The following is a 15,854-nucleotide window of genomic DNA, read 5'->3' on the forward strand; positions in this document are numbered from 1 at the left end:
GAGCTACTAATTTATTTGTATCGGTAATTTTAGGTTTCTTTACTTCGGCATTTTTTTCTGATCTCGAAACTACACCGCGGGTGCAGTATTCAATTTATTCAGAACAAATGTGCTTGCTGCTTCTCACCAACTATTAATTTGTTTATATAATTATAGTGTTTAATATGTCCTCCATATAGATCACCTTGCTGACAAAATGCACTGCTGAAAACATTCAAAATGGTTTTTACAGGTGCATTTTTTCCAATCGTGCATGTGGCACTTTATTTTGCGTTTTTGGAACTTGAAATTACATTGCTCATTCAGTGTTTAATTGCACTTAAATGAAATTTGTAGCGATTATATTAGTCCTTCGATTTTTAATGCGGTTTTGTTGCTTGATCGAAGTTTTGTCTGACCTTTTTGATTTTTGTTCTCAAAAAAGAAATAAACTAAACAGGTAAAGCCTGGAGGTCTCTAAGTATGAGATTCACTGAAGCAGTTTAAGAAACATCAATCTATGTTGCGAAGGGTGGGTAAAAGAATTTGACCCCCTTCATCTCCACCCCCCCCCAACCTTTGATCCTCAGCCTATTCCCCTTAAATAAAGCTAAAACTAGCCTCCCTGAGCCGAACAGCAAGCTACTGACGAAGCCAAACGAACCGCTTGTCAGTCTTTTGAGAGCAGTTTGCCTGACGGTAGTTGGTTTTTTGGTATATATTTTTTTAAAATTGACTTCGATGCTTTTTCCCTCTTTGTTTGACACTGATTTCTCAGTTTAATTTCTTCATGAGTTGTTAATGCATTGGATGTTCGATGAGCCAGTTTATCAAAATGTTTTTGAACAGTTTGATGCTCTTTGTCTTTATTTTCGTTATCAGTTTCTAACGTTTATCATAGTTTCTTTTATGTGGTTAGTTGTCATTGATTGAAAGTCAACTGCATGGTAGAGCTCTGTCGGACATTGTTCTTCGGTAGATTTTAATGTTAATTGTCTGCATCAATTTTTGTTTACTCTCGAACAAAGAGTTCGAAGCAGCTATTGAAAACGTGTCTTTTAATGCCAAATTTTTGCTTGACCGTTTTGTTCTAGAACGTTCTTTCACGCTTGACTTCTTGATTTTTTAGTGACCGAAACTGTTCTGATTCAGAAATAAATCTGTTGCTAAATCAAATCTGTTGCTAAATTTGATATAAAGTCTTCGTCGGAGCTACTAATTTATTTGTATCGGTAATTTTAGGTTTCTTTACTTCGGCATTTTTTTCTGATCTCGAAACTACACCGCGGGTGCAGTATTCAATTTATTCAGAACAAATGTGCTTGCTGCTTCTCATCAACTATTAATTTGTTTATATAATTATAGTGTTTAATATGTCCTCCATATAGATCACCTTGCTGACAAAATGCACTGCTGAAAACATTCAAAATGGTTTTTACAGGTGCATTTTTTCCAATCGTGCATGTGGCCCTTTATTTTGCGTTTTTGGAACTTGAAATTACATTGCTCATTCAGTGTTTAATTGCACTTAAATGAAATTTGTAGCGATTATATTAGTCCTTCGTTTTTTAATGCGGTTTTGTTGCTTGATCGAAGTTCTGTCTGACCTTTTTGATTTTTTGTTCTCAAAAAAGAAATAAACTAAACAGGTAAAGCCCGGAGGTCTCTAAGTATGAGATTCACTGAAGCAGTTTAAGAAACATCAATCTATGTTGCGATGGGTGGGTAAAAGAATTTGACCCCCTTCATCTCCACCACCCCCCCCCCCCAACCACTGATCCTCAGCCTATTCCCCTTAAATAAAGCTAAAACTAGCCTCCCTGAGCCGAACAGCAAGCTACTGACGAAGCCAAACGAACCGCTTGTCAGTCTTTTGAGAGCAGTTTGCCTGACGGTAGTTGGTTTTTTGGTATATATTTTTTTAAAATTGACTTCGATGCTTTTTCCCTCTTTGTTTGACACTGATTTCTCAGTTTAATTTCTTCATGAGTTGTTAATGCATTGGATGTTCGATGAGCCAGTTTATCAAAATGTTTTTGAACAGTTTGATGCTCTTTGTCTTTATTTTCGTTATCAGTTTCTAACGTTTATCATAGTTTCTTTTATGTGGTTAGTTGTCATTGATTAAAAGTCAACTGCATGGTAGAGCTCTGTCGGACATTGTTCTTCGGTAGATTTTAATGTTCATTGTCTGCATCAATTTTTGTTTACTCTCGAACAAAGAGTTCGAAGCAGCTATTGAAAACGTGTCTTTTAATGCCAAATTTTTGCTTGACCGTTTTGTTCTAGAACGTTCTTTCACGCTTGACTTCTTGATTTTTTAGTGACCGAAACTGTTCTGATTCAGAAATAAATCTGTTGCTAACTCATAAATCTGTTGCTAAATTTGATATAAAGTCTTTGTCGGAGCTACTAATTTATTTGTATCGGTAATTTTAGGTTTCTTTACTTCGGCATTTTTTTCTGATCTCGAAACTACACCGCGGGTGCAGTATTCAATTTATTCAGAACAAATGTGCTTGCTGCTTCTCACCAACTATTAATTTGTTTATATAATTATAGTGTTTAATATGTCCTCCATATAGATCACCTTGCTGACAAAATGCACTGCTGAAAACATTCAAAATTGTTTTTACAGGTGCATTTTTTCCAATCGTGCATGTGGCCCTTTATTTTGCGTTTTTGGAACTTGAAATTACATTGCTCATTCAGTGTTTAATTGCACTTAAATGAAATTTGTAGCGATTATATTAGTCCTTCGATTTTTAATGCGGTTTTGTTGCTTGATCGAAGTTCTGTCTGACCTTTTTGATTTTTTGTTCTCAAAAAAGAAATAAACTAAACAGGTAAAGCCCGGAGGTCTCTAAGTATGAGATTCACTGAAGCAGTTTAAGAAACATCAATCTATGTTGCGATGGGTGGGTAAAAGAATTTGACCCCCTTCATCTCCACCACCCCCCCCCCCAACCACTGATCCTCAGCCTATTCCCCTTAAATAAAGCTAAAACTAGCCTCCCTGAGCCGAACAGCAAGCTACTGACGAAGCCAAACGAACCGCTTGTCAGTCTTTTGAGAGCAGTTTGCCTGACGGTAGTTGGTTTTTTGGTATATATTTTTTTAAAATTGACTTCGATGCTTTTTCCCTCTTTGTTTGACACTGATTTCTCAGTTTAATTTCTTCATGAGTTGTTAATGCATTGGATGTTCGATGAGCCAGTTTATCAAAATGTTTTTGAACAGTTTGATGCTCTTTGTCTTTATTTTCGTTATCAGTTTCTAACGTTTATCATAGTTTCTTTTATGTGGTTAGTTGTCATTGATTAAAAGTCAACTGCATGGTAGAGCTCTGTCGGACATTGTTCTTCGGTAGATTTTAATGTTCATTGTCTGCATCAATTTTTGTTTACTCTCGAACAAAGAGTTCGAAGCAGCTATTGAAAACGTGTCTTTTAATGCCAAATTTTTGCTTGACCGTTTTGTTCTAGAACGTTCTTTCACGCTTGACTTCTTGATTTTTTAGTGACCGAAACTGTTCTGATTCAGAAATAAATCTGTTGATAAATCAATAGCTATTGTAAGATCTCAAGGGCCTGATAGCCGATTGGTAAATGATGCAGCCTATTACGGCGGAGGTCTGTGGTTGGAAACCCTCCTTGGACACATAATTTTGTGGACACATAAAAATTATCTAGGTTACAGGCCCCCTTTGAATTAAATTTCCCCGCCTGTCGTTCGAGAGCAATTTGTCCGACGTTAGTCGGTTTATGTTTCTTTGGTCATTTTCACGCTTCTAGGGCACATAAATTCTTGTATTTTTCTTCGATATCGGTTTTCCTTACTGTTCGAAACGTATATTTCCCGCTATTGTTTGGTAATCTGGTAGCTACATTATTAAATACGAGCTTTAAAGATAAACATCAGTCAATGCATTATGCTTAACTTCCGTGTCATCTTTATCGGTAACCAAGTTAGCGGTGAAACTATTTGCAAAACATCGAGAATTTGCTTTTGATGATAATTTTGATATAAATCAGGAGAATAGCTGTCTATGTCTATATAGACCGTTTTAGTGGAGGAAGAAAGAAAGTCGTGGGCAAATAGTTTTATCTATTTAGTTATTAAATATTCGTTTAAAGAGTTGTTCTGTTAAGATAGCTTTGTAGCTTTGTCTATATTCAAATTGTTCTATTATTCTTCAAAAAATACACTGACTTTGTCACTACTTTGTGTGATTGCTGTGTCAGATATCAAACAGAATGACAGCGATAGTAAGATAATGACAGAGCTAACTGAGTTGTGATGCCCATTGTCTCTGTTTCAATTAAAGCTAACCAAATATTTATCAATGGGATTATGCATCTTGATTGGGTGTAATCTATCCCTATTATAGAGGTGACACTTATTTTTGTATTTGGTTGAGCTTCACTTTCGGACTACTTAGAAGTACAAATCGCATCATTTCTCAATCATTAACCTTGTTCTATGCTGCTCTACACGTTTAAAGTCGGCTGAATAAATTTAACTTGCAAGATCTAAAAGCGAAATGTTCCTTTAACAGGGACGGCACGACACCTTCAAAAATGCTCTAATTAATGTTGGTTGTGGCTGTTCTTTGTCCCCTATTCACCGTTTTATTGGTTGTACTGGTTGTTGATTTGGTTATAAATGGCATTTTCTATTGATTTTCAGACTTCTGTTTTCTTGTGTCGTCGTAGTGAGAAAAAGTCCAAGAAGAAAGCGCCGCAGCGAAAGTTAAGGTATTTCAGCTCCTTCTCGTTTCCACCTTGGGAGAGAGGCGTACTTTTTGACACAACTTTTGACCAATCAGACCAATGTATATCCAAGCAGAACGACCTATTACGTAACCGGAGTAATTTTATTCACCAGTTACGTCATGAGGTTGCATCATCGCTTCCACCACCCACATCACATTCTAATGACGTTGATGAAATTAGATGGAAGCCTGACTCCGAACATTTAGAAGAATTCAATTCAAATAAGTTACCTTTGGTGAAACATTGGCCAGTTTATCAAATAAGAAATAACAATTGGGTCAAACGCAAGTCGAAGCGGTTGAAAAAGTCGAATACTTTTCATACTTACGAGCCCAGTGAGACTTTTAACAGTGAATTATTTTGTTATGCTGAATCTCCTATTTATATTCCTAAACGACAGAGACGAATAAAAAGGAACCAATTACGTGAACGAATGGATCGATTGAAGACTTCAATTATTTGCAAAGAGCTCGCAGATTTAGTGGGTGAGCAGTTGACTATTGTGCTTAATAGAGAAGATTTGAACGCAGACTATGTTGCAAATATCAGTGACAATTTTGAAATCATCAGAGATGCTGCACAAAGTATGGTGGCCAAGTTGGTTACTGTGGAAGAGAATTTGGCGCCTAAGTTTGACTTTGACGAGACATGCCGGGCTAATGGATTCTGGTCGCTATGTCGAGTGTGCAAACTTTGTCTGACCAGACTTCACGAATTAGTGAATTATGTTACTAGTTATCATTACCAGAGCACGTTATTGAAAACTAAGAATCCTCTGAGAGATCTGCAGGCTTACGCCCAATGTTTGAGTGCTTTGGATAAGGCGTTGGAGTTCGTTGTGTCAAACGAGAAGCTTTTCCTGGAAAGTAATAACTTGATCATATCGCTTGAAAACCATCCACAGGAGTTGATTGAAAAATTGTACGATGGGTTTGAAGAACTGCCACGAGCTCCGTTTTATGGGCGAACCATAGGATTCCAATATGACCCTAGTTTAGTGAACCCGCTGCTGGCGATAGTCGTATCAGAATTGTCCTATGCAGAGTTGTACGAGTCGAATGGGTTCGCACGCAAAGCGACAGCTTTTCTTTCTGGAGGAAAGTTCTATTTGAATAACAAGTTGCGAGGCTACTCTATGGAGACATTGTCACGTCTGTGCGATATGAGTTTCGGCAAGTCGTTCTGGAGTTTGACAGAACTGAACATGATTCAACATGTACCTAGCTTAGTTTGCAATTCCGTAGAAGTTAACAAAGTCATCGAACTTGAAAGGACTACATTATTCGTCATTCCACCTGCTATTACCAGCGGGAAACTTTACGAACCCGTCGAGGTTCCCTATCCTCATACTTCAGATTCCAAGGCAGAAAACTCTCCACCATTCTTTATGCGACTTATTTCATATCTATCTCGTGAAGGCATGATCTCGAACGATACCAGTGTCGTTCAAAGTGGTACCTCCCAAAGTGCAGTAGCTTCTCAGGGTATCCTTCAAGGCTACCCGATTCCCTCAGCAGCAACTTTAGCTAATCCTTTGGGTGCAATTTCAACGTCAGTGACCAATCAAGCTACCTCTGGTCTATCGAGTGCGACCAAACACTTGAAGAAGAAGAATCCTAACATTGCTCCCCCTAGTGACGCTATTGTGATCCATTGTCATGGTGGTGGATTTGTGTCGCAATCATCCAGAAGCCATGAAATCTACCTGCGATCCTGGGCTAAATTCCTTAACGTTCCTATTGTGGCGATTGATTATTCACTGGCTCCTGAGCACCCATTCCCCACCGCAGTAGACGAATGTTTCTATTGCTACTGTTGGGTTCTGAACAATTTAGAGAAGTTAGGTTGCAAAAAGAGTGCTAAAATTTGCTTAGTCGGTGACTCGGCTGGTGGTAATTTGGTTCTTGCCATTGCTCTACGGTGCATCCAGACTTATATCAGAAAACCAGACGGGGTCGTTGCTATTTATCCGGCTGTTTTCCCTCAATACGCTTTATCTCCGTCCAGAATTTTGAGTGTTATGGATTGTTTATTGGCTGTGGGTATTTTGGACCAGTGTTTGCTTGCCTATCTGGGAGAGAGTGATCCATTGCCGCCGTTTAAACTCAGCAGAGTTTTGGAACACTACCAGGGTGAATGGGAATACAGGTATGTGGCTTGGAAGTGGGGGTAAAAACAAGCTATTTTATGGATAACTGATGGAACGCAAACGGAGTCTTGGGTTTTATAAGCCTCGTTGTTTTCGTTTTGCGGTTTTATTTTCGAAAATCCCCCGCGAACGAGAGGGACCAGCAGGTTTAGAATGAAGGATTATAAGTTGAGTTTATGGAATCAAAAGTACTATGATTTTGCCCAGTGACGATAATATTACGTTCCACGACGAAAACAAGACCCTAATAGCGGCTTATATTTTGTTTAAACTTCGGAGGATGAAATTTTTTGGAAAGTCAATGACTGCGTTTGCAGGTTGTCAGAGCCTACAGCGAGTGGTGCTGGATCTGGTCTGGCCATGCTGCCCACTTTGGCATGTGGATCCTGGCTCTACCGTCTGGTTAGGAAGCCTAACTCTGAAGCTCATCGCAACAGGCGTCGTGTTGCAGGTATGCCGTCAAAGATGTTTTATAATAATCAAAAAGAAAGTTTTATAATGATCAAAACTTCGATCAATATTTGACAGCATTTGAGCTACCTCATTCTTAAAAGCGTTCGACAAAATTTTCAGTTTTTAAGGCCAAATCTTCAAAAAATGCTATGTTCTGGTCAATCTTAATAGATGAGCTGTTTTCAGGTTTACTACTCAAGCAATTAGGTGCGAATCTTCCATCACAGGTTTTTAAAAAAAATTGAAAAAAGAGTTTGTCCATGGAATAGATAGCCAGGATCTCAAATTGAGAAGTGTTTGCTCATCACTTGTTTGAGCAAATCATGTGAGAAATTTAGTTCAATTTCTCAAACTTTTGCAGCTATAGAAAATTTTCTATTTGTCTAGTTCTTGGTTCTTTTTCCGACTCGAATAGTAGTTACGGTGCTGGTCGGTTTTTTAATTCATCAAGTGTGAATGAAACAATGTAAAATTCAATGCCGCACTTGAAAGCAAGTACCTTGGTCATCTTGCTGATGGTGATGTGTGGCTTGGTGTGTGTGCGAGAGAGAGAGAGAAAGAGAGAGAGAGAGAGAGAGCGAGGGAGCGAGCGAGCGAGCGACAGAGAGAACTAGAACGAGAGCGAGCGAGAGAGAGAGAAAAAATCGCGAGAGAGGGAGAGTGAGAGTGAAAGCGAGAAGGGGAGAGAGAGAGAGAAATCGAGAGAGAGAGAGAGAGAGAGAGAGCGAGCGAGCGAGCGAAATTGGAAGAGAGAGAGAGGGGGAGAGGGAAAGAGTGTTTGTGTGCGTGTGCGTGTGTGTGTGTGTGTGTGTGTGTGTGTGTGTGTGTGTGTGTGTGTGTGTGTGTGTGCGTGCGTGCGTGCGTGCGTGTGTGTGTGTATGTGTGTGTGGGTGTGTGCGTGTGTGTGTGTGTGTGTGTGTGCGCGCGCGAGCGCGTGACAGAGAGAGAGAGAGAGAGAAAAGAGAGAGAGAGAGAGAGAGAGAGAGAGAGAGAGAGAGAGCGTGAGTGCGTCAGCGAGTAAGTGAGTGAGAGGATATGTGGTTGTTTGTACGTTTTCTGAGAGAGCAAGACGAGTGGATGCGAAATTTGCGCTAAGCGAAAAAAGTTTGTTAACTGGCAGTGTTTAAAGTAGTTTTGTTGGTTAGATTAAGTGCTCTTGAAGGAAGATCGAAGTAATAACTTTAAAATTGTGTGTGCTGTTTATTCAACACAATGGCCGTTTTTTCTCTTTTAGTTTAAACTTTCTTTCGATTTTACACCTCTATGGGTTGGAGTAGAGAGTGAAATGTCTGGACGTGACTGAAAAAATTCATAGTTTTCTCGCTAGTGTTTTTTGTACGCTTGAGGTATTTTGACATTGATTTTTGTTTTTTTGAGCTTATTTGTTCACATGCGGCAATTTTACTTTGATTTTTTTTCTGTTTTTTCTATTTTTTGGATGAGATTTTCTTCTAAATTGTTTTTCCAATCCATTCATAGTTTATTTAGGCCTAATTTTTTGTTTGAACCAAAATTTTTTTCTCGTGTTTTTGTCCGCATACGGCATTTTAACAATAATTTTACTTTTTCAAAATGGTTTTCCCAATTCACTTATAAGCCGTTCTAGGTCTAGTTTTTTTTTGTTTAGTCAATGAAAATTCTGTGAATTGTACGTCAGGACTTGTCCCGCTATGTTTTTTAAATTCACTCTACCTTTTGATCACGTTTTTCGTTTTAAATAAGTCACGATTTTCACATTTGACTTTGACTTACTTCACTTATTATTTCAACTGAATGGATTTAAAAGTATTTTTGTTGGTTAGAATAAATGCTCTCGAACGAAGTTTGAAGTAATGTCTGTAAAATTGTGCGTGCTGTTTATTCAACACGCTCGCCGTTTTTGCACTTTTAATCTAAACTTTCTTTCGATGTTACACCTCTATGGGTTGGAGTAGAGTGTGAAATGTCTGGACTTGACTGAAAAAATTGACAGGTTTTCTCGCTAGTGTTTTTTTTGCTCGCATGAGGTATTTTGACATTGATTTTTGTTTTTTTTGAGCTTATTTGTTCACATGCGGCAATTTTACTTTGATTTTTTTTCTGTTTTTTCGAATTTTTGGATGAGATTTTTCTAAATTGTTTTTTCATTCCATTCATAGTTTATTCCAGGCCTAATTTTTTGTTTGAACCAAATTTTCTTTTCTCGCTTTTTTGTCCGCATGGGGCATTTTAACAATAATTTTACTTTTTTAAAATGGTTTTCCCAATTCGCTTATAAGCCGTTCTAGGTCTAGTTTTTTTTGTTTAGTCAATGAAAATTCTCTGAGTTATACGTCAGGACTTGTCCCGCTATGTTTTTTAAGTTCACTCTACCTTTTGATCACGTTTTTCGTTTTACATAAGTCACGATTTTCACGTTTGACTTCTGACTTACTTCACTTATTATTTCAACTGAATGGATTTAAAAGTAGTTTGGTTGGTTAGAATAAATGCTCTCGAAGGAAGTTTGAAGTAATGTCTGTAAAATTGTGCGTGTTGTTTATTCAACACGCTCGCCGTTTTTGCACTTTAAGTCTAAACTTTCTTTCGATGTTACACCTCTACGGGTTGGAGAAGAGAGTGAAATGTCTGGACTTGACTGAAAAAATTAACAGGTTTTCTCGCTAGTGTTTTTTTTGCTCGCATGAGGTATTTTGACATTGATTTTTGTTTTTTTGAGCTTATTTGTTCACATGCGGCAATTTTATTTTGATTTTTTTTTCTGTTTTTTCGAATTTTTGGATAAGGTTTTTTTTCTAAATTGCTTTCCCATTCCATTCATAGTTTATTCCAGGCCTAATTTTTTGTTTGAACCAAATTTTCTTTTCTCGCTTTTTTGTCCGCATGCGGCATGTTAACAATAATTTTACTTTTTTAAATTGGTTTTCCCAATTCACTTATAAGCCGTTCTAGGTCTAGTTTTTTTTGTTTAGTCAATGAAAATTCTCTGAATTGTACGTCAGGACTTGTCCCGCTATGTTTTTTAAGTTCACTCTACCTTTTGATCACGTTTTTCGTTTTACATAAGTCACGATTTTCACGTTTGACTTCTGACTTACTTCACTTATTATTTCAACTGAATGGATTTAAAAGTAGTTTGGTTGGTTAGACTAAATGCTCTCGAACGAAGTTTGAAGTAATGTCTGTAAAATTGTGTGTGCTGTTTATTCAACATGCTGGCCGTTTTTGCACTTTTAGTCTAAACTTTCTTTCGATTTCACACCTCTATGGGTTGGAGTAGAGAGTGAAATGTCTGGACTTGACTGAAAAAATTAACAGGTTTTCTCGCTAGTGTTTTTTTGTTCGCATGAGGTATTTTGACATTGATTTTTTTTTTGAGCTTATTTGTTCACACGCGGCAATTTTACTTTGATTTTTTTCTGTTTTCTATTTTTGGACGAGATTTTCTTCTAAATTTTTTTCCCAATCCATTCATAGTTTATTTAGGCCTAATTTTTTGTTTGAACCAAAATTTCTTTTCTCGCTTTTTTGTTCGCTTGCGGCATTTTGACATTAATTTTATTTTAAATGGTTTTTCCCAATTCACTTATAAGCCGTTCTAGGTCTATTTTTTTTGTTTAGTCAATGAAAATTCTCTGAATTGTACGTCAGAACTTGTCCCGCTATGTTTTTAAATTCACTCTACCTTTTGATCACGTTTTTCGTTTTACATAAGTCACAATTTTCACGTTTGATTTCTGACTTACTTCACTTATTGTTTCAACTGAATGGATTTAAAAGTAGTTTTGTTGGTTAGACTAAATGCTCTCGAACGAAGTTTGAAGTAATGTCTGTAAAATTGTGCGTGCTGTTTATTCAACACTCTGGCCGTTTTGCACTTTTAGTCTAAACTTTCTTTCGATTTTACACTTCTATGGGTTGGAGTACAGAGTGAAATGTCTGGACTTGACTGAAAAAATTAACAGGTTTTCTCGCTAGTGTTTTTTTGTTCGCATGAGGTGTTTTGACATTGATTTTTGTTTTTTTGAGCTTATTTGTTCACATGCGGCAATTTTACTCTGATTTTTTTGTTTTTCTTTTTTGATGAGATTTTCTTCTAAATTGTTTTCCCAATCCATTCATAGTTTATTTAGGCCTAATTTCTTGTTTGAACCAAAATTTCTTTTCTCGCTTTTTTGTTCGCATGCGGCATTTTGACATTAATTTTATTTTTTTAAATGGTTTTTCCCAATTCACTTATAAGCCGTTCTAGGTATAGTTTTTTGTTTAGTCAATGAAAATTCTTCGAATTGTACGTCAGGACTTGTCCCGCTATGTTTTTTACATTCACTTTACCTTTTGATCACCGTTTTTCGCTTTACATAAGTCGCGATTTTTACTTTTGACTTCTGACGTTCTTCACTCACTGTTTCAACTGAATGGTTTTTAAATTCTTTCATGCATTTAATTACGCAATGTGGTGAATAAATACTGTCAGTCAAAAGAGCAAAATCAAAAGAGAGGGGATAAACCGATAAAGCCCGGTCATTAAGTCATTGAGAATTAGGTTATCAATGTTCATTAAGAGTGTTTGCTAGCTGACATTGGTATTAAGCTTATAAGAGTTCAGTTTAGAAGCTGAATTAAGTATAGATTTAGAGTCTAACTGAAACTGAGCGCCAATTCAGAACTTTTTTTGACCCTGAAAAAAAAAACAAAAAAATTTGGTCAATTTCTTTTTTTTCTGTTTCATCCTGATTTGCATCAACGGCAGCTATTTTCCGGCAATCTGCCGGCTTTGTTTTGAATTTCTCTCGTTCACAACTGTCACCAGCTGAACTAAATTGGCGGCAGTTTTCTACTAAAAGTCAAATGAAAAGACCGCCAAAATTGGTATTTTTTCACTTGAGTGTTTATAGTGCTATATAATAACCTATAATGACGTCCTTTGAACCCCCCTTTGTATTTATTTACTCCCACCCCCCCCCCCCCCCCCCCCTGCTGAAACAATCTGTCTGTAACAGATTCGAGCTCCCATTAGTTGTCCAGGAACAATTCTCCTGACGTTAGGAGGTTGTTTGTTCTCATATATTCACTTTTGTTATTTTTAATAGCCGCACAGCGATAGCTGGGGCTATTATTGGCCTTCTCTTAGTTTTTTACAATTCAAAGAATTTGAATTGTATTGGGGCGCTGTTTTTTTTTAAGATCTGATCACACATTTTCACGATTTTTGAAGTCAATTTGGAGTAGTGATTTTGGTCACGCCGAAACAGGAAATGGAGCGAAAAAGCGAGTGGTTTGCGGCGTGAATTTTTTGTCGCTCTAATTTGAAAGTAGAGTGCGAAAATGGTGTTTGAACAAAAATTCGGTTTTTCGGTTGTGGTTTTTTGTTCACATGCGGCAATTTCACTCTGATTTTTTTTCTGTTTTTTCGATTTTTTTGATCGTATTTTTTTCTAAATGGTTTTCCCAATCCATTCACAGCTCATTCTAGGCCTAGTTTTTTGTTTGAATTAAATTTTCATTTCTCGTTAGTGGTTTTTTTGTTTACATGCGGCGTTTTGACATTGATTTTCTGTTTTTTTCTTATTTTTTTGATCTGATTTTTTTTAAAATGGTTTTCTCAATTCACTCATAGTCCATTCTAGGTCTAGTTTTTCTGTTTAGTCAATGAAAATTCTTTGAATTGTACGTCAGGACTTGTCCTGCTATGTTTTTTTATTTCGTCGTTGCGATTTTTGTTACGACCAAATGACGTCACAACCACTTCAAATCTGCTTTTTGTTCATTCATTCATGCAATTTCAACTGAAGTGCGTGTGTGACGTCGTTTTCCGGTCTTAGTGGAGCGAGTTTTTTTGTTCTTTCGCGTGATTAAATTTTTGGTCACACTTGACTTACCTCACACTCAAAAATGACTTCCTCACTTTGAAATTGACTTTTATTTACTTTAATTCAAAGAGATAAGGTCAAATGGGTGTGTGTCACTCTAAATGAAGGTTATTTGAGATCAGCTAATAGAGGCAGCAATAACTTATACAGATTTTTAATCAAAATATAACATATCAGCCTTCTATGAGAAGACTATTTTTTTGGTCTGTTTTTTTTTACCTTTTTGAGACTACAGATCTATGAAGCTATTGCGGCTATTTTCTGGCAATCCGCCAGCTATGTTTATAGTTAGCAATAGTTTTGAACGTGCAGTAAGTAGTTGACGGGGGAATAAGTTGTAGTTTATTTAAGTCAGTTCTGGAGTCTTCAGAAGTGCGATTTTAATGTCGTACTCCTCGATCTTTTTTCGTTCACGGGCCGTGAAGTCAAAGAGCGATTTTGTTCCATGGCTTCTACTTCTTAGCAGAATTTATGTACCTAATGTCTTTTTTTCTTACCTTCTAGCATTTGTCGAAATGACGTCTTTCTCGCCATTTGCCTTGCCTTTAATTTTATCTTTCTTTATCTTAAAGTTCATCCATGGGTATTCAATGATGGTCACTCGGCACTAATTTTTTTTTTGGAATGACAATTATTTCCTTTTAGCACGACCAAAAGAAGACGAAGAAGAAGCTGTTGCAGATCAATTAGTGGGAGAAGAATTGATCAAACAGTACAAGTTGGAGATGGTGGAAAACAGTGACTGGGTATCTATTTCACGCTGCAACAGCGAATCTTCTCAAATTTATGAGGCTGCAGAAGCTGTGAAGATCATCACTAGTGATGACAACGATTGCGATGATGCAGAAACAAGTGAATGTCAACATGACCAGATTCCGAGACACCTCTTGGTACCATCATCATTGCACGCTCACTCTGGTGAGCGTGGAAATGATGCTGGACTAAATATAAGTGGTACAACATCCGATAGTGCAAGTCCTGTTGAGAGCAAAATATCAACTCCAGTCAGCCCCAATATTGGCGACTGTTTGACGGACTCTGGAGGATTTGTAATGTTGAAAGGAGACGAAAGGCCAGCCGAGTTTCTTCAAGTTCCAAATGAACCAATAGAATCTCAATCTCATCAGAAAGGTGGTGCTACTAAATCTTCGAAAAGTTCCAATCCGAGGAAAGGCTCGTCAGATGGGTCATCATCTGGCTCCTTGGGATTCACAGGTCGGGCGAATGCGGCTCGGAAGCAACTGGGGTCGTCTCTGAAAATGATGAGCCGATTCCATCATGGAAGAGCTAAAAGTTCACTGACCTATGACACTGTTGATAACTCAACAAGCAAGCAGCTACAAGCTGAGAATCAGATTGCAATTTGCAAAGATTCTGAAATCAGTAAATCGCTGAGAAGCTTAACCAAGTCATCAAGTTTGCCATCTTTGGAAAGTCATCAAACATTAACGACAGACGAAGAGTACGAAAGAGTGAATAGCAAAGATGACTCTGCAAATTCAACGGCGGCTAATAAACATGGTGCTAAATCATCCAGCAGTTATACTTGGGGGAAATTTGGCCAAATTTTCCTTTCTCCCGCTAGTGCAGTAAGTATCGACAACTCGCCCCAAGAACCGCCGCAAACAAAGTCATCAAAGCCTATTCAAAAGCAGCCGCAAGCAACTCCGGTTCAGTCCCCAACTTCAGCAGCTTCTAGTGATGTAAAGAACCAACAGTTTCTTTTGTTTGAGGAGGAACTGAAACAGTTAAGGGCAAAGAAAAAGGAAGCGATCCTGAACACAATATCCAGTCCGCATATTAAGAACCCATTGCATTGTCCTTTGATTGCAACAGACGAGGAGCTGAAGGAACTTCCACCTGTGAGCATATTGTGCGGCGCCATGGATCCTTTGTTAGACGAAAGCGTTGTATTTGCAAAGCGTTTGAAAAAGCTCAACAAACATGTAACTTTTGACGTTTTGGAAAGTTTGCCTCACGGTTTCTTGAACTTCGTGTTAGTGAGTAAACTGTGCAGAGACGCCTCTGATTTGTGTCAGAAGAGAATCTCGGACATGTTGATTCAGAGTTCGTCTCAGAATTCAACTGATTTGAATTTGAGTGACTTGTTTGATTTGTCTAACTTGACTAGTGTTCCCAGATCCACTTATACTACTGAGTCTGGGAAGTTTGAGACTGCCGTGTAGAAGTTATATCAGTGCTTTGGTACTACTGTTCAATTTAATTTAAGCTAATTATTGACCCAGTATATCTATCGAGATTTATGAATTTTAATCTTTTCATACAATAGTTTTGTCAGGACCATGATGTTTGAGCTATAGAGAGAATGAGTTTCAACTTGTCACAAGCAAAAAAAGTTCACCGAAGTGTAAAAAAGTAACTGTTCATCCAGGAATTATACCATCAGGTATGTACTTGAACTTAGACTTCTTATCAAGTGGAGGAATTTTATCAATAACTGCTACATTTAAGTTTCAAGGTCTGAATGATATATTTCAATTTTAGTAAGATTGTGAAACCAAGCTTCTGTAAGTTTTTGATTTTCTACCTTTTCATTTTAAAAAAGTGACCAGTTACATTTTAAGTATTTAATTGAAATCGAAACAACTATTGTAATCGTTTGTCTTTTTTATTATAAAATTTTGC

The 15,854-nt window shown here is 37.4% G+C and overlaps 1 protein-coding gene across 1 annotated transcript; it reads left to right on the top strand.

Annotated features, from left to right (window-relative positions):
• The first annotated feature begins 4,170 nt into the window (after positions 1-4,170).
• Positions 4,171-15,495, top strand: LOC142341813 (uncharacterized). The gene is made up of 3 exons (XM_075393056.1): positions 4,171-6,902; positions 7,221-7,354; positions 13,854-15,495. Exons 1-3 carry the CDS (start codon positions 4,645-4,647, stop codon positions 15,392-15,394), a joined length of 3,933 nt encoding a protein of 1,310 aa, XP_075249171.1. The 5' UTR covers positions 4,171-4,644; the 3' UTR covers positions 15,395-15,495.
• Positions 15,496-15,854: the final 359 nt, after the last annotated feature.

The sequence above is a fragment of the Convolutriloba macropyga genome, chromosome 6, assembly GCF_964194025.1.
Source record: "Convolutriloba macropyga chromosome 6, txConMacr16.3, whole genome shotgun sequence".
Classification (NCBI taxonomy): domain Eukaryota; kingdom Metazoa; phylum Xenacoelomorpha; order Acoela; family Convolutidae; genus Convolutriloba; species Convolutriloba macropyga.